At 41.6% G+C, this 25,804-nt stretch overlaps 2 protein-coding genes across 4 annotated transcripts; both read left to right on the top strand.

The window, feature by feature from the left end:
* Positions 1 to 1,267: 1,267 nt before the first annotated feature.
* On the top strand, positions 1,268 to 14,286 carry SELENOO (selenoprotein O). The gene is made up of 9 exons (XM_081023655.1): positions 1,268 to 1,855; positions 4,583 to 4,786; positions 5,440 to 5,620; positions 5,981 to 6,111; positions 6,821 to 7,101; positions 7,290 to 7,440; positions 11,426 to 11,611; positions 12,030 to 12,186; positions 12,477 to 14,286. The coding sequence occupies exons 1-9, from the start codon at positions 1,311 to 1,313 to the stop codon at positions 12,663 to 12,665; spliced, it is 2,025 nt and encodes a 674-aa protein (XP_080879781.1). The 5' UTR covers positions 1,268 to 1,310; the 3' UTR covers positions 12,666 to 14,286.
* Positions 14,287 to 14,325: 39 nt separating this feature from the next.
* On the top strand, positions 14,326 to 25,796 carry LOC308486677 (angiopoietin-related protein 5-like; the record flags this gene model as incomplete). Of its 3 annotated transcripts, XM_081023819.1 has the most annotated exons (8): positions 14,326 to 14,560; positions 17,514 to 17,596; positions 18,618 to 18,642; positions 20,499 to 20,590; positions 21,476 to 21,608; positions 22,353 to 22,538; positions 24,341 to 24,565; positions 25,637 to 25,796. In XM_081023819.1, 8 exons carry the CDS (start codon positions 14,326 to 14,328, stop codon positions 25,669 to 25,671), a joined length of 1,014 nt encoding a protein of 337 aa, XP_080879945.1. In that variant the 3' UTR covers positions 25,672 to 25,796. The 3 variants fall into 3 exon arrangements, with proteins under 3 accessions (XP_080879945.1, XP_080879944.1, XP_080879946.1); XM_081023818.1 differs by lacking the exon at positions 25,637 to 25,796 and having other exon boundaries at positions 24,341 to 24,740; XM_081023820.1 differs by lacking the exon at positions 25,637 to 25,796 and having other exon boundaries at positions 14,389 to 15,125; positions 24,341 to 24,740.
* Positions 25,797 to 25,804: the final 8 nt, after the last annotated feature.

Below are 25,804 nucleotides of genomic sequence, written 5' to 3'. Positions count from 1 at the left end.
GGGGGGGGGGGTTGAAAATCATAAACTGCACTCTCCCACATTTAAGCTGCTGGAACGTGTGCAGAGGAGGGCAACAAAGGTGATTGAGGGTCTGGAAACCAAGCCTTATGAAGAACAGTTGAAGGAGCTGGGTATGTTTAGCCTGGAAAAGAGGAGATATGATAGCCATCTTCAAATATCTCTAGGGCTGTCCCATGGAAGAGGGGAACAAGCTTGTTTTCTCCTGCTCTGGAGGGTAGGACTAGCCAATGGCTTCAAGAAAGGAGATTCAGACTAAATATCAGGAAGAAATAAAAAAATTCCTTCCTGTAGCACCTTAAAGACCAACTAAGTTAGTTCTTGGTATAAGCTTTCGTGTGCATGCACACTTCTTCAGATACACTTTTCAGTGTATCTGAAGAAGTGTGCATGCACACGAAAGCTTATACCAAGAACTAACTTAGTTGGTCTTTAAGGTGCTACAGGAAGGAATTTTTTTATTTCGACTATGGCAGACCAACACGGCTACCCATCTGTATCAGGAAGAACTTTCTGATGGTAAGAACTCTTCTTCAACAGTGGAATGGGAGGTTGTGGACTCTCCTTCCTCGGAGGTTTTTAAGCAGAAGTTGGACGGCCATCTGTCATGGATGTCTGTAGCTGACCTCCTTTGTAATGTTTTATTTTGAAATCTTTTAAGGTAATATTTTAGTTTTTTGTTATGTTGCTTTGACTGTATACTCTATATTTGACTGTTGCTTTGACTGTATATTCTGTATTTGACTTTCTTCAGATTGTTTTATTGATTTAATATGCTGTAAACCGCTTTGAGGTTTTTCTTAAAAATATAAAGTGGTATAGAAATTTAAATAAATAAACAAATGCTTCAGCTGAGATATCTGCATTGCAGTGGGTTTGGACTACATGACCCTAGGGGTCCCTCCCAATTCTATGAAATTTAAATTTGCAGGGACTGGCAGACCTATCATAAGCCACACGATATTATGGGTCGATATTAGCAGAGTGATTCCCCCCGCACCCTTATAAATACTTCTGTTCAAATAACGGTTCCCACGGTGCTGAGGCAGCTGCGCCTGCGCAACGGCGTCACTCCCAAGCGGAGGCGAAAGGCGGTTAATAGCTCTCCCCCTCGTCCCATTGGCCAGTTCCTTGGAGCCCCGTCTCTGATTGGTGGAAATCAGGAGGCTCGCGCCCAGGGGCGAGCTGGGATAGGCTAGAGAGAGGGTGGGCGGTTATAGGTGGGACTCGGAAGGCGGTTATGGGCGGGACCGACGTGGCGAACGGTGGCCGAGAAGGCCGGAGAAAAGCGAATGGCAACGGCGCTGCTGCGTAGTAACAGTCGGCGCCTCAGCCGTTTGTTGCCGGTGCCTGTTTCTCGCCCTTTCGGCAGTATGGAGGCCGCTGCTGCTGCTTCTTCTCCCTCAGGCCCGGCCGCCGAGGCTGGTCTGTGGCTGGGGGCGCTTCGCTTCGACAACCGGGCGCTGCGGGCCCTGCCTCTGGACCCGAGCGAGGAGAACGTGCCGCGGCCCGTGTCGGGCGCCTGCTTCTCGCGGGTGCGGCCTACCCCGGTGCGCGGGCCTCGCCTGGTAGCCGCGTCCGCGCCGGCGCTGGAGCTGCTGGGCCTGAGGGAGCCTCGCGCGGCCGACGAGGAAGCCGAGGCGGCGCTCTACTTCAGCGGGAACCGGCTGCCTCCCGGCGCGGAGCCCGCCGCCCATTGCTACTGCGGCCACCAGTTCGGCAGCTTCGCCGGGCAGCTGGGCGACGGCGCGGCCGTCTACCTGGGCGAGGTGCTGAACCTGCGCGGAGAGCGCTGGGAGATCCAGCTCAAGGGAGCCGGCCTCACCCCTTTCTCCCGGTAAACCGCGAAGGCGCACGCCCAGCGACACACGCGTTGTTTTCGGGAGAGGGGAGTGGCAGAGACCGGCTCCCTTCTCTTAATCCAGGAAGGGCCGGATTTACGTAAACGCTAAACAAGCTATAGTTTAGGGCCCCCGCTCTCTTGCCCCCCCCCCCAATTTAAAAGTATTTCACTATTAATATACTTCTTCAAAATTGTATTTCAGTTCAACAATTACTTTGATAAAAGACATACAGTGGTACGCTTCAGGTTACATACGCTTCAGGTTACAGCCTCCGCTAACCCAGAAATAGTGCTTCAGGTTAAGAACTTTGCTTCAGGATGAGAACAGAAATCGCATGATGGCGGCGCGGCAGCAGCAGGAGGCCCCATTAGCTAAAGTGGTCCTTCAGGTTAAGAACAATTTCAGGTTAAGAACAATTTCAGGTTAAGAACAGACCTCCGGAACGAATTAAGTCCTTAATCCGTGGTACCACTGTATATGGTTATGTGCAAATGGCTTTAGATACCTGGTAAAGGTAAAGGGACTCCTGACCATTAGGTCCAGTTGTGACCGACTCTGGGGTTGCGGCGCTCATCTCGCTTTATTGGCCGAGGGAGCCGGCGTACAGCTTTCGGGTCATGTGGCCAGCATGACTAAGCCGCTTCTGAACTGTGCTTTTGAACTGCTAGGTTGGCAGGAGCAGGGACCGAGCAACAGGGACCCCGTCGCAGGGATTTGAACTGCCAACCTTCTGATCGGCGAGTCCTAGGCTCTGTGGTTTAACCCACAGCGCCACCCGCATCCCTTTAGATACCTGTTAGGTTATAGCATATATTCAACACAAAAAACCAGCGATAGTTTGTTGTTGACAAAGGACAGCTGGACATATAAAGGGCCCCAGTACCTTCAGTAGCCAACCTAGCAGTTCGAAAGCACGTTAAAGTGCAAGTAGACAAATAGGTACCGCTCTGGCAGGAAGGTAAACGGCGTTTCCGTGTGCTGCTCTGGTTCGCCTGAAGCGGCTTAGTCATGCTGGCCACATGACCCGGAAGCTGTACGCCGGCTCCCTCGGCCAATAAAGCGAGATGAGCGCCGCAACCCTAGAGTCGGTCACGACTGGACCTAATGGTCAGGGTCCCTTTACCTTTACCTTCAGTAGCTTAGGGCCTCATCAAACCTAAATCCGGCCCTAAGAAGGCCATAGCGCACCATACAGTCTGCAGGTCTTTGTATTGGGCAGTGTGATTAAAAAATACAAAAAACCCAGTTTGGTTTAGTTGGGCTTACTCTTGAGTCAATGTGTATTGGGTCGGGCCTGTTAATGTCCTTGGACATGGGTGGAGGTGGGGGCAGCCCCCCCCCCAACAAGTAAATAAATAGAAATATTCTAGTTCGGAACTGTCCAGGCTACTCATGGAAGCCAGAGATTAAAAGTGCTGGTTCCAGAATTTTGTGCAACTAAAATAAAATGATAAATAAATAAAACTACTCAAAAGTAAAAAATGTAGAAAGGTTTTTTTCTGAGCACTTGGGGTCAAAAGAAAGTAATTTAAAAGAAACTTCTTGTCAAGAAATTTCATTCCAGATCTGCATGACAAAGCCAGACGGGATGATGGCAGGTGGGTGCCCTGCCCCACCTAACATAAATGCTGGCTACCTGCCGCTCCTAACGTAAATCCTGCCTATGCCCATGTCACTGGCTCATGCAGCCTTTCATTTTCTCCCTTCCTTGACAACTTGAATCAAGGTACAGATTCATATCTCGTCTTTATTAAAATCACACAATTGTCGGAGTAGGAAGAGACCCCGAGGATCATCTAGTCCACCCCCCTGCAATGCAGGAATCTTTTGCACAACGTGACCTTGAGATTAAGATTCTCATGCTCTACTAACTGAGCTATTAGCTAGCTATTGTCAAGGATGCAGAGCATACCATGAATAACAAAGTATGAGCAGAATTCATGCCTCAGCCCCAGTTGCTAAAGGCTGGGTCATGTATATCCACTTGGTGCTGCATCATTTAGTGGCCTGCAGAAGAACATATGAAAAGTTTCCCCTAAACAAAGTACAGTTAGTCCGCAACATACACACATTTAACTTGTACCCATTCAGCTTTATGTTCATTGGAAAAAAATTGTTTAAAAAAGTGGGGCAGAGTTTTGCGTGGAAAGACTGGCAATCTCTCATGCCATTGCACCCAATGTGTTTTGGCTATACACTCTGTGATTTTGGCTTTAGGTGTGATCCCCTGAGGACTTACTTGAGCTGTCATAAAACACCTATATTGAGATGATAACATATTTATTATGTGCAGACACACTAAGGCAGGGTTTCCCAAACTTGGATCTCCAACTGTTTGGGGACTACAATTCCCTTCATCCCTGACCACTGGTTAGGGATGATGGGAGTTGTAGTCCAAAAACAGCTGGAGACCAGGTTTGGGAAACCCTGCACTAAGGCTATAATCTTATACACACTTCACTGAGAATAAGTAATTGGGACTTTTGAGTAGACATGTCTAGAATTGAGCTATAAAGTGAGCAGAAATAGTTTACTCCCTGCTTCATTTTTTACTACAGAGCAAGTATACTTCTTTGTTCTGAAATAAAATGCTGTTTAAAGGCCTAATTCTTGATACTGAATGAATTTGACCATTCTCATCTGTAAATTATGCTTTTAAAATATTTTTTAATATTATTTTTAAAAAAACTTATTCTAGTTTCTTATTAATTTAATTTCAGACAAGCAGATGGTCGTAAAGTTCTGCGATCAAGCATAAGAGAATTCCTGTGCAGCGAAGCAATGTTTCACCTAGGAATACCTACAACCAGAGCTGGAACATGCGTAACATCTGATTCAGAAGTTATTCGGGACATTTTTTACGATGGGAATCCAAAAAAAGAAAGGTGCACAATTGTCCTGAGAATAGCACCCACGTTTATTAGGTAAGTATCCTGCTTTGGGTTTTATATTAAAACAGGTATTATATACAGTTTGGATGTGTTCTAGATAAACTGTCTGTAATATAGACATTTCAGGTACCTGTGATTTTTGCCTACTAAAATTGTAAATATTGATTGCTAATATTTGGTTCTGAAGACTAAAATATTGGCCTTCAGCAAGTGATTAGACACCCAATACTGAGTTGCAATTGCAGCCCTAGTTATTATGTAAAAAAAAATTAAGAAGTAGTTCTCCAAATGCTTGTTTGGGGCAGAGGTGAGCTTCATATCTCATAAAATTGTAGAAATAAATTGGAAGGGATCCCAAGTCTAGTCCAGCCCCCTGCAATGGCAATTCCATCCTTGAAACACAATTCAGTCACTTGTCTCTAATAGCCAAGAAAGCTATGAGGTTTCAAAATACTTATAAAGCACATCTTTCAGAATTGGGGCTTACTAATTAAATATTCCGTTTCTCTAGTAAAACTATACCATAGCATTTCCTGTTGCTGCAGTACATGGAACTAAATGGCATTTTTTTTACTTTTTGTTACTTTAAAATATATATAAACAAACTATACGGGGGGGGGGACCCTCAATGAAATATATTTATATCCTGGTGATATAGCTCAATAATTGACAATCCTTTTATTTAGGTTTGGATCATTTGAAATTTTTAAAGCTACTGATGAATATACAGGACGTAAAGGTCCCAGTGTTGATAGAAATGATATTCGAATACAAATGCTTGATTATGTAATCAGCACTTTCTACCCAGAGATTCTACAAGCACACTCAGAGAATAATGTCCAGAGGAATGCTGCTTTCTTTCGGGAGGTAATAATTAATTCTTACTATTTTTATAAAAAATATGTTTGCATTCCACTCCTTGGAATGCTAATTTTTTCCAAATTATATGGTCTGCAGTGGGCTGATTTTTCACCCTTTGATACTCATTGACATCCTATTAACATAGACAAGACAATTTTCATTCACATAGGGTTGGCAAATATTAGTCTTTTATTCTCCATAGGAACCCTTAAGGATCTGTGGAGAATGGCATACATGGATGGAAAATGTTCAACACACATTTGCAACTGTCTGTTTTTAAAATATTACTTTATTTAATATGCAGTGTGTATGCAAGCATAAAGTTCATAGATGAAAAGAGACTGAAAATCAGGTTGTGTTTTTAAGGTAACAAGGCGGACAGCAAGGATGGTTGCCGAATGGCAGTGTGTTGGATTTTGTCATGGTGTGCTCAATACGGATAACATGAGTATTGTTGGACTTACAATTGACTATGGACCCTTTGGATTTATGGACAGGTCAGTGTATTTCAATAACTTCAAAACATAGATATGTTATAGTGACTGGATCAAATGGCACCAGGATCTCTTTTTATTGCTTTCATTTTTGAAAAATTATTTCTAGTGAACTGTGGAAGAAATTTAAATGTATGGTAATATGTTTTCAGATGAACTGGCAAAACCCTTGTACTCACTCATACTTGTTAGTGTTAATGGAATTAATCCAGGATAATTTTGCTGTATATTGCAGCAACAGTGTGATCACCCTTGTTAGATCTATAGCTGTTGAAGGTTTATATTGGCTACCTTGTAGTTTATCCCTGTTCAGTAATTTACTAAGTAATTTGAGTAAGATTAAATTAGGGAAGAGGGAAACAAAGTATTTGTTTGACATGGTGATACACAATAATTCTTAAAGATGTAGAGTTGTATCCAATTGGTGTGCACTGACAAAAGGCTGTTTGATTTAGCAGAGCTTCCCGCCAGCAAAATGGGGATTGAGGTTCTTTTCAGAAATTGCCTGTCCCCCTGAGGCTTCCCACAACCCCCTCTCTCCCCCCAAAAAACTGCTCTAGCGGGTTGAGGGGGAACCCTTTAGGAAATGCTGTGAAAGACTACAAGGGGGGGAGGAAGCAGTCAGCATTGTATTTGTACATTATCTAGTTACTGCAATATTACTATTCATTCATATAAACTAAATATTAAACCAAATACTACTGTTTTGCAGATACGATCCTGAACATATTTGCAATGGTTCTGATAACGCAGGGCGCTATGCTTATAATAAGCAACCAGAGATTTGTAAGTGGAACCTAGGCAAGCTTGCTGAAGCCTTAGTCCCAGAACTTCCATTGGAAATCAGTTTACCCATCCTGGAAGAAGAATATGAAGCAGAATTTGAGAGGCATTATTTGCAAACAATGAGAAAAAAGCTAGGATTAATTCAGCTCCGGTTGGATGATGATAGTAAATTGGTTTCTGATTTATTGGAAACTATGCGGGTCACAGGTTAGTGTGCATTGTATATTAAAATTTAAAATAACAAAGTATAATTCATGTGATGTTCCGCATAAAATAATTCAAATCATCTACATTAATACTCTGAAATTAAAGACATAATGCCAATACATGATAAAACAGTTTGAACTGAATTATATAAACAGCTGAATAAAATTCCCATTACATCTGTTTCGTAGGTGCAGATTTTACAAATACTTTCCGCTTGCTGAGCTCTTTCCCAGCAGATTCTGATCCTTTAAAACTGGAAGAGTTCTTAGATAAGATTTCAAAGGAGTGTGCATCCTTAGAAGAACTGAAAGTTGCATACAAGCCTCAAATGGACCCCAGGTATACTGAGCTGTGATATTGTGCAAAGTTCCTGTGTGTTTTAGGATTAGAGGAAATAATAGATTGGCAGGTTATATGTTTGACAGATTGCATGTGGACAGTAACAGATATTTATTTTTTATTTTCTGCAAGTTTCTAGTTCCAGATTAATGTGCTAGTTCTAATCTGGAAAACTGGAGATTTGTATTTTAACTTCTGGATACATTTCTTAGTTAAGTGACAGACATGCTTTTAATATGTTTTGGGTATGTTTAGTTCTATGCCATAGTGTACTTCATTCTAAAAACTAAAAAACAACAGGATGAAAGAATGCTTTTGAGAATCAGACTGCAGCCAATTAAATGCTGGAAATTGATTGTATTTGTTGGGTATCATCCTATTATATTACATTTGAGATCTAGAAATACAGCACTGATGTGTAGCTGCAATATTTGGATCTAAAATGGCCACTAATTTAGCTTTTGTCATGTTCCTGTTTTCGTTTTCTTTTTTAATGAATATTTCCATAACATTAAATAATAGTATAAAATACAGCAATACAATACCAAGCACTCATGTAGTTCCTGTCAATCTGTTGCATATTTCATTGTTTATTTTCCTGTTTTCAGACACAGGCAACTTTTTACATTTGGAGTTTAAGGGAAACGGTTTCTCTTTCCCTGCTCTCATGATGGTTTTTGCTCATGGTCCTTCTGTCAAGAACTAACATAAATAATGGTTGCTTTAGTAATATGCACATATGGAAGTTTATGTGGCATGCAAAACATTCCATGTATAATTAGATTTTTAAAAACTTACTTTACAAACAGAATATAGGAATCTATCAATAATGTTTAGTACACACAATGTTTAGTACACACAATCCGCCTGAACAAAGCTGTTCATGACATTGTTACTATGAAACAATTTAGCAGTAGCAAGTTTGTGCTAGGAGACAGATCTATTGAGACAAAATCTCTGAAGTCCATGTTGTTAATAACCAAGGGATGTGTTCCCTCCTGATTATGGTGCACTCACAATGTTTCTGGGCTGGGTTTTCAATGTTCATCCAACATTATCCAGATTGCACATGAATCCTATACTTTGTTATAAAATACAGTGGTACCTCGAGTTAAGTACTTCATTCGTTCCGGAGGTCCGTTCTTAACCTGAAACTGTTCTTAACCTGAAGCACCACTTTAGCTAATGGGGCCTCCTGCTGCCGCCGCGCCGCCAGAGCCCAATTTCTGTTCTTATCCTGAAGCAAAGTTCTTAACCTGAAGCACTATTTCTGGGTTAGCGGAGTCTGTAACCTGAAGCGTATGTAACCTGAAGCATATGTAACCCGAGGTACCACTGTACTATTGTTTGATGCATGATTTCTCAAGCCAGCTTCACACCAGTTGGAGTCTTGAAGCCTTTCCTAATTCATATACAGGCAAGGTATTTCACTGTTTTCTACAAACGATATCATAACATTGGTATTATGAGGAGTTCCAATAGTGCAGGGGTGCCCAAACTTTTTTCAAAGAGGGCCAGATTTGATGAAGTGAATATGTGTGAGGGCCAGCCAAAATTGTTGAGCTTTTCTTAGGATTTAGGATTTCCCCCCAGGACATATAGTGCCACGGGGGCCAGATTAAATTGACCAGCGGCCCATATTAGGCCCCTGAGACAGACTTTGGAAATGCCTGCAGTAGTGCATGGTGATTTACTGATTACATAGTGGAGGGCAATTCTGGTGTTGCATTTCCATGAGTTTCTCCGATTTTTTTTCCGAATGGGCTGACGCAACATAGAGAAGCCACCAATTCCTAAACAATTAAGACAAAGTTGTAATCTGACAAAACCTGCTTTATTAGCTGCATTTTTTAATGTCTTTATATTTTGCCAGTAATGAGAGAGATGTTTTGCACCACTCTTCAGAAAAGTGAAGAATTTTTCATTTTTTTCATTCATTATATTTGTATACCGCTTTTCTACCCCCCTCCCAAAAAAATGGTGATCAAAGCAGCTTCCAACATAGAAACAGGGATGCATTTCAAACAAACACTGCAAATACAATTTCATAAAAACATAGCAAAACATGGCAACAATTTCATCAGAATATAGCAAAACGAAAACATAATAACATACAAAAATAACACATTTCAGTACTATATATATAAAACACAAGATTATATAAACAACATAACAGCAGCATCCAGTAGCAAAAATAACAAGGGAGCTTCACAGTTTCACCATAGTCCTAGAAACCCCCTCACATGATGTTGCTCTCCTGCAGCAGCTCTCCTCCTCCTTCCAAGGCCAAAGGGTAGGGTAGCTGGAAACAGCCTTCCCATGAAGCACTCCAGTGGCACTCTGCACATGTTGTTGTTCAGTCTGATATTTATGCCATCTAGCAAGTCTCCAAAGGTTGCTACTGCTTCATTGTTGCTTCTGAGTTGCATTGTATTGGTGCCTGTCCACCTTTAATTAAGGTTGCGTTAGTGCCAAGTAGAAATAAGGGACAATCAACATTTCAAGTTGGTGTGTCTGGTAATAGGCTTTGTGTCTTGAATTCTGTTCATTTTTACTAGGACAATGGTGTGTTGCATCACTGAGTTCCATCTGTTACCCAGTTAAGAATGTTACTGTCCTTTTAACTGCAGACAATGATCTGAATGTCAAGGCATTGTTCGCCATTGTGTCACAGAACCCGATGCTATCGTTGTTCGTTCTTTTTGCAAAGCCTTGTTTTGACAAAGACATTTAATGGTTGTTGTCTTAAAATCTTAGTACGCAGAAGTGAGTTCAGAACAACTAACGCAACTAAAAGTTTATTTCCATTTGTCCTGCGGAGTAGCTGGAGTGAAATCGGAGACTCTTTGCTGTAGGTCCCACCTTCTCATAGTTAGTTGTGGTGATGCCAGTGAGACTTGCTGTTTTGCCAACAGCATTTCAACCATATTTGACTGTCAGGATCCAATTTACACTGAGACTTCTTGACTAGAAAATTACCCTTTCTGATGTCCTCTTTAATTTCATCCAGTACCTGGCAAATGTCACAGGTGTATGGTTCTCCAGCATGAAAAGTAATATGATAAAATAATAAGTAATAATAAATGATGCATAAGTAATATGATAAAAAGAAGGGTGACATTGCTTGGAAAGAATCGAGACATTAAGTTCCTCCTTGTGCTTGTTCATATATGCCCACCATAACAGAAAAATTAAAAAGACATTGTCCATTATGAAAGAATGTATTGTCCTTTAAGTCTGGATCACTAGCTAGATATGAGATTAAACTGTTCACATCACCACATGCAACTATTTTAGCCTTTAATCTGTGTTGTTTTTTTAAATTTAAAAATGCCGTAAAATGACTACACACAAATTCAATACAGCAGACAATACAGCACAAAGCAATACATAGTGTAACTTTTAGTCTTTAATCATCAAGTTAAATGAAGTTCCACAACTGGAACATTACTGTCAACATATTTTGGAATGTGTACTTGTTCACCCTCACACCTCCGGCATACCATTTGCCTAATACTTATTATTAAATTTGCACTACAGTGAGAACCATATAAACTAGCCATCAAAAATAGCATTGAGCTGAAAGTTAAAGGATAATATGTGGGGGAGTTCACGTTTTAAAAAACATTTTCTGTTGCTTTCTATTACTTAGCTTTTAATTGATTTCCAGCATTATTCTCTTTGTTGACTGCTTTACTGTTTCATTCTTAGTGGAAACATGCTGCCCTTGTGCATGTTTAGCGATTTCAGGCAGTAAAGACAGAAATTCACCCTGGCATTCAGCAGAGTTGCGCAGCTGAAATGTATGACAAAACATGTCTGCTAATTTTTTTCCAAAATTCCCCTTAGAAGTCAAATATTTTGTCTGTACCCTTATAATTCATAATTTAAGGAATTGTATGTTTTTTAAGAATAACTTAACACACAACTCACAGTAACTGATTTCTGATAGTCTTCCATTTCCCCCCCTTCCCCTTTTTTCTAGACAGCTTTCAATGATGCTGATGTTAGCCCAGTCTAACCCACAACTTTTTGCCTTAATTGGGACAAAATCTAACATAAATAAAGAACTGGAACGCATAGAGCAATTTTCTAAGCTACAGCAGTTATCAGCATCTGAACTGGTTAGTAGAAATAAAGGACACTGGAAAGATTGGCTTCAGAACTACAGGTGAGACTAATGGTTATGTACCAAATATATTTCTATTTCTGTATATTTCTATATGCTATTAATACATATGTGCATAAATGTTTGTGGTAAAGGATTTGGCTATGAGTGCATGGAAGCACCCTAAGGGTTTCATATTGCAGCATTTGTTATCAGTATATATTCCAAATAAGATCTTTAAAATTGTCTTCTTGAAATGAATTGTTTGTATTGGCTGTGTAGCATACAATGCTCAAATAAGTTTTCAGGATGAACTCTCAGCATTGTGCTCTGGATGTCCTATCCGAGTGCCTTTTTAGACCTGTCCTCTTAAATGATTCTTTGTTGTATGTTCCTGAGTCTCAGGATTGTGACAGAAGCAGTGTGTTTGTTAGTTTGTTTAAAACTCACCCATTATGCGAAGCTTTCTGTGTCCTTTCAGAGTTCGGCTAGAAAAAGAAATGGAGCAATTTGGCAATTCTGATAACTGGAATGCTGAGCATGTGAAAATTATGAACTCAAATAACCCAAAATACATATTGAGAAATTACATTGCTCAAAATGCTATAGAAGCAGCAGAAAGTGGAGACTTCATGGAGGTAAGCAGTATTGCTAAATCAGGCATCCCCAAACTCGGCCCTCCAGATGTTTTTTGGGACTACAACTCCCATCATCCCTAGCTAACAGGACCAGTGGTCAGGGATGATGGGAATTGTGGTCCCAAAACATATGGAGGGCCGAGTGTGGGGATGCCTGAGCTAAACGTTGCAAAATAAAGAGAGGTATTCACCAGATATGGAATCCCCAAACTTTGGCTTTCCCCTGGGGACAAAAATAATAAAAATACAGTTGAGGTTTGGTGGTAATAATTGTACTCCTCCTTTTCCAGGTAAGGAAAGTTTTGAGGCTCCTAGAAAAGCCATATGAAGACGACTTGGAATGCTACAATGAGGCAACTGAGGATCCTGAAGTAGAAGAAGTTGGGGCTGCCGCTGCTGAGTGCAGTTCAGCATCCAGGAGAAGAGTTCCCTATAGCAGTAAACCTCCACTCTGGGCTTCAGAGCTCTGTGTTACATGATCTTCTTAACTGCCTTGTTTGTATTTTCCACAAAGGGATAGTGATCTTCCCGGGTGGAGAGTGCAGCAAGGTGTATAGAAGTGCTATTAAGTCTCAAACAGATGGGTCGGATGTCTTCACAGTCTCACTTGAGCCATATTCATTTTACTACTTGCGACCATCACAACTGTCCACGCACACTGTTGAAAGACAGACCAAAGTTTTATTCATCGCAAAGTGCAGTTATATTTTTTCCGCGCTGATCTGTGAACATCCAAGTGAAATCTGTGTTTGTGAAGACAAAAATAGCAATCCAGATGCTGGAATTATTTTTGTCTGAAAATGAACTAATAGTACTTGCTGGCAATATATTTGTAACGTTTTTTATTATTATGCAGGGATATCTCTCAATGGGGAGTGGGTATAAGCTTATCAGTGCTTATTCTAAGCTATGTTTCATTTAATAGCGTAGTTCATTTATTGTGAACCTTTGTGCTTAAATCAGGTTTTTAGAGAAATTATTTTTGGGTCATTGGGAAAAGATGATGGTGTATATGTAAAAAAATGGAATGAAGAAGAAAACTAGTTTCAGTGTAAATGATTTACATATAGTGGCTTGATTTCAGTTAGGGTCATAACCATACTAAAGCATATGGTTCAAGACTCTATTCTGGGTCTGTGCGTTCAGCACCAATTGTTGGAATAGTGGGGCAACAACTCCCCTCTGCCTCCTGTTCAGCATTGGCAGTAGAGAGCATGAGTCAACAGGTTAATTTCTGCCAAAATGTATAATGTATAAATTGCTTTGTATTTGAACAATGCCTTCAAATGATGTATGCTTTCACTCTTGCATTTCAGATAACCTATTTATTTCCTATGTAAACAACTTTGCTACCTCATGGAAAGTCTTCCATTCTCGCGCATTTTGCCTTTTGTGCAATTGAGTTATATTTTAACTTTAGCTTATTTCAGCTTCAGCGAAACAGCTGCATGAAAACATGGCTGTTCTTCAGAGGTGTGTTAAAAGAGGTGTTGCTCCAATACATCCTGATGGCTGTGACTGTAGTCCTAAGGACTGTTCTTTATAGTCAGTATCCCTTTAAAATCATAGGAATGTACTGGAGTGTCAACGCACCTCTGAGATATTGTGATCTTTCTGCCTTATAATGTAAACGTAGACTGGCAGTTGGAAAATAAAAATATGTTGATGTGAGTTATTGACAAATGGCAGGCACAGGAAATTTTGCAAACAACTGCTATACTTTTCTTGCTTTTAATTTAGAGTTCTGTACACACGAATGAATAGGGCTATTATTAATTGGTCTTGCTGTTAGCAGATCTTAACTGTGGCTTCTGAGGGTCTTATGTAGAGTTTTAAATTAAAAAAAACAGTGCTCAGGTCACCTGTTGTGAATGGAATACCTATTGCCCACAATCAAAATTACTTACTTTTTATGCAGTTTTAGCAATAAAAACATGCCACGTGAATGTTTTTATGATACTTTTAAGTATTGCACTCTATACCTTTTGAAGGATGTTGTGGACATTTACTCATTCTGCAAATAATATCAAAAATCTGAAATTTATTACCCTGAGCTGTGTTCATTGAAAATAAATTATTTTAACCATGCTTATATTAAAAGTTTGTACCGTGTTATTTTTAGACTAAGAAATCCAAGAAATGATTAAAATGTTCACTACTCACAGTCATGATATTTCTGAAAAATCCAATGCTGAAGTTTCTGGATCTTTGTTAATTACTTATTTACTGTATTTCACCCCACTTTTCAGAGGATTGTCTCCCAAAAAAGGCTTGTGTCGTTTTTTTAGAGAGAGAAAGATAGGCACTGACAATCAGGCTCACAATGACATGCAGGAAAAAGAGAGAAGATGGGAAGAGAGCATTTCTATAGGTGGTGAGTTATGAATGGGTGTTTATATGCAGTTGGGGTCAGGCTGATCTTCCCTTGTTGGCATTTTTGCCAGCATAGCAGTTGGCTCTTTTCTTTTCCCCAATGGAGGCCCTTTCCCCTTTGCTTCTGCAGTCCCAGATGCAATGAAATACAACTGGACATCAGCATTAAAATATCAGTAATTATTTACACATTTGTACCTTTGCCTTGCAACAAATGGTCCCGCCCCATTATTCATAAAGAGACATTTATCAGAAATGGCACATAAGTAGAAACTTAGTATTTTCCAATTAGCCATATTTCCTTTCGTTCTAGCCATATATTGCCATAAATACATTGTATATGAAGAACAGTCATTGCATTTTGGGTCTCATTTGCACACATCTGTACCATATCTAGGAGCTGCTTGTCTCAGAAAGAGATCTATTGTCATCTACTGGGGGAAATAACAACAGAGATTTGTGGAACTACCTGGAAGACTGTTTGGATCCAGATTTAGGCACTGAGTAGACCCACTGAAACCAATGGGATTGAAGTTAGTTGTAACTATTCGGCTCTATTAATTCCAGTACGTTTACTCTAAGCTTGACTAAGTTTGGGTCCAAGTTTAATGATTTACTTAAGGCATTTGTTTTTGTACAGATATGTTGCTAGGCTAAACTGGCAGGTCTATACAGATGCTTTGGGAGAGAGGTAGAGGTTGTAAACAATGAGATTAGCGGAAACCAGAAAAAGTACAGCCTGTGACAATTACATTAAGTGTAATTGTCACAGTCTGTACTTTTTGTGCTTACCTGTAACCTCACTTTTTGTGTTTGCCTTTAACCTCACTATAACCTCAATTCCTTCTCCGCTCCTCCCCCTGCTGCCCACCCAGCCAATTTATCTGCTAATTTAGGATAATGCATCTGCTGAAGTGGGCTCTGGTCCACAAAAGCTTATGCCATAATGCATTTGTTAGTCTTTAAGTTGCCGTTAGACATTCTGTTGGGTTTGTAGCAGCAAAGTAACACAGCCTTCCCCTTCTGGAAATCCTACTGGAAAGGTGATCAAGTGTGCTTGGGTGTGGACCTGAGACAAAGGTTTCACTAACAAGGTTGTGTGTGGGGTTTTTTTTTGGGGGGGGGGGTTGTTCAAAAATCTTGTTCTGCTAATGTGAATCTGGAGGGATTTTATGCATAGTGGAGAGTATTTGCTGTCTGTCGTTTTTCCTGTTTAATAGCCATTCTTAGTCTTAGCATTGGGGAGAAGGAACTTCATAGCACCATCCTGTACATACCTACTCTGAAGTAAGTCCCATTGTGTTCAGTCTAGTTTACTTCCAGGTAAGTGGGAAGTGGATTACATGTTTGCAGAGAAATACATAGGATCTGGTCTCTTATTTCCTCCTCTCCCCGTTTAGTTCTTGACGCAGTGTAACTCGCATTGTCTGTGCCAAATCGGTGACCAGACAGGCATACACAGACACTCATCACACCAGCAAATTTATAACTGTAAAATGTTATAAGAGCAGTCATGACTGTTATTTGCCTCTGTTGTTGGATGATCCATGACCAGTCTTACATTTCAGAGACAAAATGAGGTTAACGCTTCTGTATGATCCTAGATTTGCTAGTTGCAGCATCCCTCTGATTCTTTTTATAAACATGTAATTCTGGTAATTAATGGAGATGTCCTGCCCCTCTTTATTCACTTGCCATTAATGTCCCCTAATGACTCTCCTTCTGTTTCCTTGACAGAATTCTTCCTTGTGGATATAGTATTGTGAATCTGGGGTTTTTACCATAGGGCTAATTTAAATGTGATGTGGGAGTTTGTGAGCAGCATTTACCACATTTAAAATGTACCATCAGGCCCTGGACTGCCCTCTATACTCACTGTTGAATTCACCTGAACTGGAAGGATTGTAAGAGAACTTCCTGTTCTACCTGAGCTTTGCTTGAGCAGCAAGGTCTCTGGCTTGCTCCTTAACCCCACTTCCAGGTTGATCCTCTGCCTCTGACTTCAGTCTAAGCTTGATCCTTGACTCTTGCCACCTAGCTTCCCCTACAATTATGACTTCTCCTTGGTCCTGACTGGCTTGCTGGCCTCATGGCTCCTGGTTCCTAGCTGCTGGCTCGCCTTAGACCCACCTGGCACTGTTGTTGTTGTTTAGTCGTTTAGTCGTGTCCGACTCTTCGTGACCCCATGGACCAGAGCACGCCAGGCACTCCTGTCTTCCACTGCCTCCCACAGTTTGGTCAAACTCATGCTGGTAGCTTTGAGAACACTGTCCAACCATCTCGTCCTCTGTCGTCCCCTTCTCCTTGTGCCCTCCATCTTTCCCAACATCAGGGTCTTTTCCAGGGATTCTTCTCTTCTCATGAGGTGGCCAAAATATTGGAGTCTCAGCTTCAGGATCTGTCCTTCCAGTGAGCACTCGGGGCTGATTTCCTTCAGAATAGAGGTTTGATCTTCTTGCAGTCCATGGGACTCTCAAGAGTCTCCTCCAGCACCATAATTCAAAAGCATCAATTCTTCAGCGATCAGCCTTCTTTATGGTCCAGCTCTCACTGGACCAGCCTGGACTCTCACTGGACCAGCTCTCTATCCTGGCACTAGGAAGGCGAAATTAGAGCTCCCCCCAATGTTGTCCCCGTCCCCCAGATTAAAACTGTGTATGTTTGCCATAAGGAGCAAGACATTCAGGTACCCGTATTTTGATAACCAAGTTTCCTCCGACAACTGTCAACCCTGTTCTTAGGGAACTGCCATAGTAAATTAGCCAAAAGCTACCACAGAGATATCAGCATTTTCAAAAGGGGTCCATGGCTTGGCTTTTGAAAAACAAGGGGCCTGCAGTAGTTAGCTAACTGGGAACCACAAGTATGTGCTGTAGTGATTCTATGGTTTCTAAAATATAAGCTGAACTTTGCTATGGAAAGCAATAGCTATACTGTATTATTATTTATTTCAGTTACGAGAATGAACCTGTGTTTCCAGATCAAGAGCATTGCAGGGTTTTTATTAATTCTGGATTTTCAGCAAGCCGGGACAAAGGTAGTAAACAAATACATTGTCACTTTTGTTGAAGCCCAAGGGCAGGGAATTTTTTGTCCATTTGAGGGTCACGTTGTGGGGGACCTTCTGGGACTGGAGCCAGATGCAAAAGCAGGTAGAGCAAAGGATGTGGCTCTTCGCCAGGTAAGCAGGAGGCATTACCATGGTTCAGGGACACATTCCAGCAAGGTGGAGGCACTTGAGGAGGGTGTGGAACAGGCCTGGGGAAGGGGGTGGTCTGGGAAGAGGGGATGTGTCTTAGGGAGGGTGAGATAGAGTGGGATAGAGAGGCCTGGAGGACCACAGCTGATCCCCGATCCAGAGATTCCCCACCCCAGGTTGAAGCAGAAAAACCAAATATTGACGCTTTACTTCTTTGACTGGGCCTCCCTTTTACTGTCTGGCTGCGATGCCTCTGGCAGTATGGAAACAGCAGAGAATGGATCAGAGGAAATGTGGCAGAAGGAGTTTATTCTGAATGCCAGTCTTCGATAAAGAAGACTGCCTCACAAGTTACCTAACTGGAGTGGAAATAACTTCTTTTCATCTGGAAATACCCCTTTAAAAACTCAGTTTGCCGGCTGTCCTCCAGGTGAAACTGCTAGAGCAACAATCCCTAGCCTGATCCCCTCCAGCTGTTGAACTACAGCTTCCTGGCCATTGGCTGTGCTGCTGAAAATTTGAGTCCAACATCACCTGGAGGGCCACAGATTGGGGAAGGCTGAGCTGAGAGAGAGAGAGAGAGAGAGGAAGAGGAAGGAGAGCAGTCCTGTGGCAAAAAGGTGCAAGGGAGTTGCAGATTTCCACCTTTTTGCAAAATGAAAGACAGCACTGGTGTAAGGTCTGCTTATCTCAAATATAAACTTTTGTACAGCAGTCGGGGGGGTTGGAGGGGGAGATGTTTTTGCATGAAGACACAGGAATGGTTTTTAACTTTGTACATAAGTAAAATTAGAAAATTCCGTTTTTACAACAGTAGTGTTTCCAGCGGTCTAATATAAACATAATTTGATCTCTGCAGGCACAACCACGACGGGCAGTTCAAGGTAGGTGTTTTGTTGTTGTTGTTGTTCATATTTTAATGATCATTAACCTTATTTTCATACAATGTGGGGGCACATCCCTGTTTGATAAAGTGTGTGACTGGGGCCTTGATTCACAATAGCTAATAATAATAATAAATTTATTATTTATACCCCAGCCACTCTGGGTGGCTTCCAATCGAGTGTTAAAAACAATACAGCATTAAATATCAAAAACTTCCCTAAACAGGGCTGCCTTCAGATGTCTTATAAAAGAAACTGAATGGAGAGTCATATAATTGTTTGTAGAGTTGGGAAGGGACCCCAGGGGTCATCTAGCCTAACCCCTGCAATGCAGAGCCTCTTTATTTCCTGTAACCAGTTTTAAGAGGAAGCTAAGTGGTGAAAACACAGGAGACTTTGGTTATTGCGAAAAACAGGGCAAGACGTGATATAGTGGGGGGCAGGATTGTTTGTTTTTTAATTAAGTCTTATATAGTGTTTTGGTGGTTTTGATGGCCTTTGCAAGCATTGGCTGCTAGAGATCTTATTCCTTGATGTACACTTCAGTCAGAAAAGCGGCTGATAGCAGAGGTAATAAGGAAGGAAAAGAGCTGGAGAATGATTTCTTACTCTTCTCTCCATGTACTGCTGCAGATGAGTCACATTTCATTAACAGCACTTAATGGAAGCTATTCCTATGTGCTGCATCACTCTGAAATTAAGTGCCGCTGTTTGATCCTTCAAGGACCAGGGAGGAAATTCACACAGGCTGTGTCAGGGTCTAAGACAAAATATGGCCAATTCACAAAATTCCTGGTTCAGATTTTTGCTTAAGTATCGTCAGCCTTAAGAAAACAAGATGGATCGTTTGGGCCTGTGATCTTATCCGAGCTAGATACAGTTACAGCTGAAAAACTAGGAGCAAGAGGAGGCTACGAAACTGGTCTCTCACACTTTAAATCTTATTTGGGTGTTCACTGGAAAACCCATGGAGGAAGAATTGGGCCCACACATGCTATCTCAGCCTCCAGTGTCTCCATCTCTGCCAGCTTCATCCCTAAACTTTGCATCTTTAACAGGAAGGTCTGGCAGGAGATTCTGCACACATTGGCTGAATATATTTCTAACTAAGAAACCTACACTATCGGGGAAGAGTTTTTGGAAGTTCAGTTGAATGCATGAATTCCCAAGTTTCTGAAACAAATCATGCTTGGCTCATAATATCCCAGAATATACCAGAATAGGTAATTATATATTTGGATGCAATTAGTAATTACTTTTTGCCATTTGCTTCACCCCACTTCCCTCAAGCACAGCTAGGGATGGGGAAGGATTTATCTTCAGTTCACATATAAAGATGAACCACAATTTCGAAAACAACAGAGGAACTGAGACACATCCAGCCTTTGAAAATTGCACTCCATTAGTTTTGCAGTGCCTAGTAATTTGTGCAAAAATGCATACACTAAGGTTCAGTGTGCATAAAAGCATGTATTAAATGGATTGACTAAAATGTATGTATTAGGCAAAACAGCATATCAGTGTGCATACTGGGAGAAATTAACACTTAAACGCTGGTGCATTTTCAAAAGGATTTTTTAAAAAGAAATTTTGTTAGTTGATATAGAAATGTAGAGAACTGAACTCAAGATGGGAAGAAACCCCGAGAAACTGAAACTGACAGATTTATATATCCCTAAGCCTAGCCACCCACTTCCCTTGACTCTCATCAGGTACTACTGAACTTTGCCCTTATTCCATCAGGTTCCGCCTTATTACCAGCCGGCTTCTGCCATTAATTCCAGGGCTCCATTTTGCTGTTCACTCATTCTGAGCCGCAGGAGTCTCATCAACCTTGCTCATTCTTTCCATTACAGGACCTGATTGCACAGCAATATTTGCTGCCAATGCATCTCTCCCCAGCGGAGTTTACAGGATCAAACCAAAGCATTTTCATAAGTCTTTTGAGGTAAGGTATGGTTCTACAATTACATTCTGAGCCGCAGGTTCCATTTATGATGAAGTGTTATTGAGAGCACCCGTTTTTACAAACGCCTTGTCTTCTGAACACTTGCATGATCTGGAGGTCTGGACCTGTATACTGATGGCACACAGCTCTACCTCTTACTTCCATAATCTGATCCCGGAGAGGCATTGGAAACTTGAACTAATGTCTGGAACTGGTATTGGCAGGGGGGAAGGAGAACTTAATTCAGTCAATTGAGAGAACTGGCAGGTGATGTACAACCTGCCTCCAAACTTCCTCTGAAAGGTCAAGTGTGCAGCTTAGGTGTACATCTGGAACCACCATTGTCCTTGAATATTCAAGTTGTGCTTGTGGCCATATTTTATAAGTTTCATCTGGTTTGCCAGGTCTGGCCATACCTGGTGAAGGCAATTCTGACTCGTACCCTAATTGCATCCAAGTTGGTTACAATGTTCTTTCCATAGGGGTGTCTTTAAAGACATTTTGGAAACTCCAGTTGGTTCAAAATACAGTCATAAGATTGTTGGTTAGTGCAGCATGGCTGAATCATATTACACTGAACCAACACCAGGTTCACTGGTTACCTATTGGTTTCTGGCTTCAGATTCTGGCTGATACTAACCTGAAAAGTCCTAAACAGCCTCAGGTTACCTTAAGGCCTGCCTTTGTACATACAGGTGAGCCCTAGACTCCTGTTGTCTCTGGTCAGACTTTGCAGGAGTTTTGATGGGCGAGTGCCAGGATGGTGGTGCCACAGCTCATGCACTCCTAAGGAAAGCCATCTGGCTGCCTTTGCCCACTTTTGATAGTCAATTGTGTTTAGGATCCTGTAATTCAGATCAGTTACCTACCAACGTAAATTTCTAGGTATTCTGTGAAAAGAGATATGATGGTGGATGGACTATTATCCAGCGACGCGATGGACAAGGGGTGTATGGTGGACCGGAGAACTTTCGGAGATGGATGTCTGAATACGAAAAAGGATTTGGCCATGTTGAATGTAAGTAAATTATTCCCCTCAACTAAAATCTTTTGATCTGTGGACTTACTTTTAGACGTCACAATATGTGCACAAATGGATCTTATTGATTGACTTCAACAACCAACCTACATGTGCAGCATTTCTCAAAGGTCTCAGGCAGAGGTCTTTTGCCCCATCCCATTTTGCCACCTAATTATTTTCAAGAGGTGGCAAGGATTGAACCTGGGACCTTCCACATTCAAAAGCCTCCTTTCCCATGTACACACAAGCAGAAAATAAATGTAAAGGTACACCTGACCGTTAGGTCCAGTCGTGGACGACTCTGGGGTTGTAGCACTCATCTCGCTTTACAGGCTGAGCGAGCTGGCATTTATCTGCAGACAGTTTTTCTGGTCATGTGGCCAGCATGACTAAGCCGCTACTGGCGAACCAGAGCAGCGCACAGAAATGCCCTTACCTTCCCGCCAGAGCGGTACCTATTTATCTACTTGCACTTTGATGTGCTTTCGAACTGCTAGGTTGGCAGGAGCTGGGACTGAACAACGGGAGCTCACCCCGTTGCGGGGATTTGAACTGCCGACCTTCCAATAGAAAAGCCCTAGGCTCTGTGGTTTAGACCACAGCGCCACCCACGTCCCTAAGTAAAAAGTAGGAAGCTGAAAACTGTTGTGGCTCTCAAAACTGCAGGTGTTTATTTCCTTGCATTCAAGATGATGTACAGTTGGCGATGGATACATGAAAACACAACTTTATATTTTCCAGTTGAACATTGGCTAGGGCTTGTCTACATTCATGCTCTGACCCACCAGAGAGACAAAAAATGCGAGCTCCGAGTGGACATGAGAAACTGTGAAGGAAAGAAAGGCTATGCTGTATACAAGACCTTCGAAATTGGCAACGAAGATGAAAAATACCGCCTTTCTTTGGGACAATACAGAGGGAATGTGGGTAAGAGATTCAGTGATGATGTGTGCAATGACTCCCATGTTTACCAGTTTAGCATCTCTCAAAATCGGGTCCAGAACCAAGTAAGCTGGAAAACAAAGACATTATTGGTAGGTTGCACCCCTGGAATAAAATTCTGATTTTACTGAAGCAGCTTCAGGCAGGATTAACCTTCCAGAGCCATTGTAGCCACTTAGAGGCACTCTGGCCTGGTAGCAATGCATTCATGGTTTTAAATAAATACAGCTGCCTTTAGATAGGTGTGTAGTGGCTGGATATAAGCATAATTTTAGCAATAAGTCGAAAGAGGTATCGGTACATTTTGCAATTGAAAATAATTTTAATACAAAGGAAAGGGGAAATGTACACGCAACTCATATATGGTCCTTACCCAACTGCACTTTCAAAATTGATTTTGATCCAAGGGATGCCTCTTCTAATGGGAGAGGTAATTTTTGCTGATTCTCCCTTCCCCTAGCACCCCCTAGAAAAACAGCTTACATGATCTGGGGAACCCCCTCCCCAGGACACAGTGGAAAATGGAGGGTCTGCAGGGCAAAAAGGGAAATCGCTCTGAAAATCATCTTCTGGATCAAAATACTTAAATGAGTGCAATGGTCCCAGTTGGGTTCTATCTGTTCATAGATTTTATATTTGGTAAAAAATAAGAATTATACAATTATTTTAAAGGGGAGAGAACAAAGAGTGTGGGTATACAGTATTGTGAAGGTGACTGTTCCAGTTGCTTCCATTTAGATGCTACACAGGTTCTGGCAGTTTAAGGGACACCTTACCACTTCTACGCCTTCAGTTCATGTGCGGGAAGCTTTTGGTCCTTTAAATGTTGCTTCCCTATATCTCTCATCAACCTTTAATAACGATGCTTGCTTGACCTAATGAGCCTTGTAGTTCAGTAACTTCTGAAGGACTGAAGGCTCCCCATACTTGCTTCAGCCCATACTACTCTTGTTGCTTTTCTTCAGATAACCAAACAATACAAATTTAGGGCTGCGTTGGGACGCGGGTGGCGCTGTGGGTTAAACCACAGAGCCTAGGACTTGCCAATCAGAAAGTCGGCGGTTCGAATCCCCGCAACGGGGTGAGCTCCCGTTGTTCGGTCCCTGCTCCTGCCAACCTAGCAGTTCGAAAGCACGTCAAAGTGCAAGTAGATAAATAGGTATCGCTCCAGTGGGAAGGTAAACGGCATTTCCATGCACTGCTCTGGTTCGCCAGAAGCGGCTTAGTCATGCTGGCCACATGACCCGGAAGCTGTACACCGGCTCCCTCGGCCAATAAAGTGAGATGAGTGTCGCAACCCCAGAGTCGGTCACGACTGGACCTAATGGTCAGGGGTCCCTTTACCTTTACCTTGAAGCAAACACCTGGTAATTTGATTCATACTATATTTTGCAAGGGCATTTTAGTTACCATAAGGCAGTTTCAGAGCCAAGTGGAGAATGCCAGCTGCTCTAGACTGACACCTCCTAATCACAGCGTGGTTAAGATTGTAAAAAGGTGTGTTAAATCACCAAGGAGTTCAATACAATTTGTAAAAGCTTCAAGAACAGCCTGCTGTTCTTTTAAAAATGTATTTGTTTTGGTGTGTTGTCATGTTGACATCCCCAGGGTTATGGCAGTTAGAATTTGATTTTACCAAAAATATAAAAGCAGAAGTACTGTGGACAACGCTTGATGTAAAACAAATTATACCAGTAAGCCAATAAGAATTTGCCTCTCTTTGCCCCAAATGCCCTGATGCAGGCAATTAATGAGACTAAAATTTAGGGGTTTTTTTCTTGGTTTAGGAGATGCATTCAGAGGGCGTGAACCCTCTGAGAATCAAGATGGCAATTTCTTCAGTGCGGTTGATAGTGACAATGATGACTGTGGCCCGTGTTTTGTGGACGATGAGGCATTTGACAGCTGCGCTGGCGAGCTCTACGGTTCTGGGTGGTGGTTCAGTAACTGCGGCATGGCGGATCTCAACGGGATGTGGCATCCCAAAGACAGCTGTAGAGGTTGGGTATCTGGTGTGTACTGGAAAACATGGCGTAATATTGATTCACTGCTATTTAGTGAACTCAAGATAAAATGTACTTAGCTGTAGCAATGTCAGACTCTCCAGCCTGAGATGGCTTGCGAGTTCGTTTCCCTTTCTGCAGCAGTTTTAGTACTAAACCATCCCTGTGTTACTATGAATGTCAACCGCTTAGTTGCAAATCACTGTGTATGCAACATATAATCAAGTAGCAAGTCTGACTGATCTAAGAAATGAAGTTTCTGCAATTGATTGTCGAAGTCTTTCTAGTTTTTCAGTAGACGTAGTCCCCCCTTCCCCTCCCTTTTTGCCAAAACCATTTCAGTAATAAGGAACATATATTTTAGTGTAGTCATAATCCTAGATATACTTCTACTGTCCCCTGTAGAACAAATTAGCTAGGAACACACCCATATTTCCATCAAACCCCAATGCAAAGAGAGGATGAAAAAGAGGGAAGTAAAATTAAAGACTTTGCTTAGTAACAGGCAAGACAGTAGAGATGTGTCACCTGTGCCTTAGCAGTGCAACAGCTCCCCACCAGTTAATTTCTCTCTTTGATTATTCCCCAAATAGTTGCACCAAATTTCAGAGTTTATGGAATTTCCCCTCCTGGCAAAAACCAGCCGTTTTCTGTGCTGCTCGGATGAACATCTCGCTCCCCCACCATTTTCTTCCTGGGCAAAAGAATTGCACACAAGAACCAAGCTAGTTTTTTGTGTGTTTTGTAAGTGGGTAGGGGTGTTTATTACTGTTGCTTGATATCTGCTCAGCTTTGTATGCTTTGCCCAGCTGAATGGAGGCCGCAAAAACCTTACCCTACTGTCCTAGAGAGGATAAAAGTGTGCTGTTACCAAAGCTAGAATTTAGAATTTGGGTTTTACAACTATATGGGCTGGAGGAATTTAGGAGACAATGTCATTAACTCTGATTGCTGTTGTTAATGCAATGATTAGTGTATTCCATTAAACCATGAATTGGTTTATGCAATGCAATTTATATCACATTCCTTTGTTGCTTTATTTCCTTCAATTTTCAGAATATGCCATTTGCTTTTTTTCAGATTTCATAAGGCCGTTAAGCTTTGTACACCAATAAACCGATTGATTCATTCCAGTTATAACCTTGAGTCTGTGGCCATCACTAGCTGTGCTTTACTTCCTGTTCCACTGGGTTGCTGCTCTTATTCTCAATCTGCTTTCTGAGCGTGATGTTAGTAATACACACTGCT

Source organism: Podarcis pityusensis (genome assembly GCF_964106645.2).
Source record: "Podarcis pityusensis genome assembly, chromosome: 10".
Classification (NCBI taxonomy): Eukaryota; Metazoa; Chordata; class Lepidosauria; order Squamata; family Lacertidae; genus Podarcis; species Podarcis pityusensis.
Note: the sequence above shows the minus strand (reverse complement) of the source record. Positions and strands in the feature narration are given on the sequence as shown.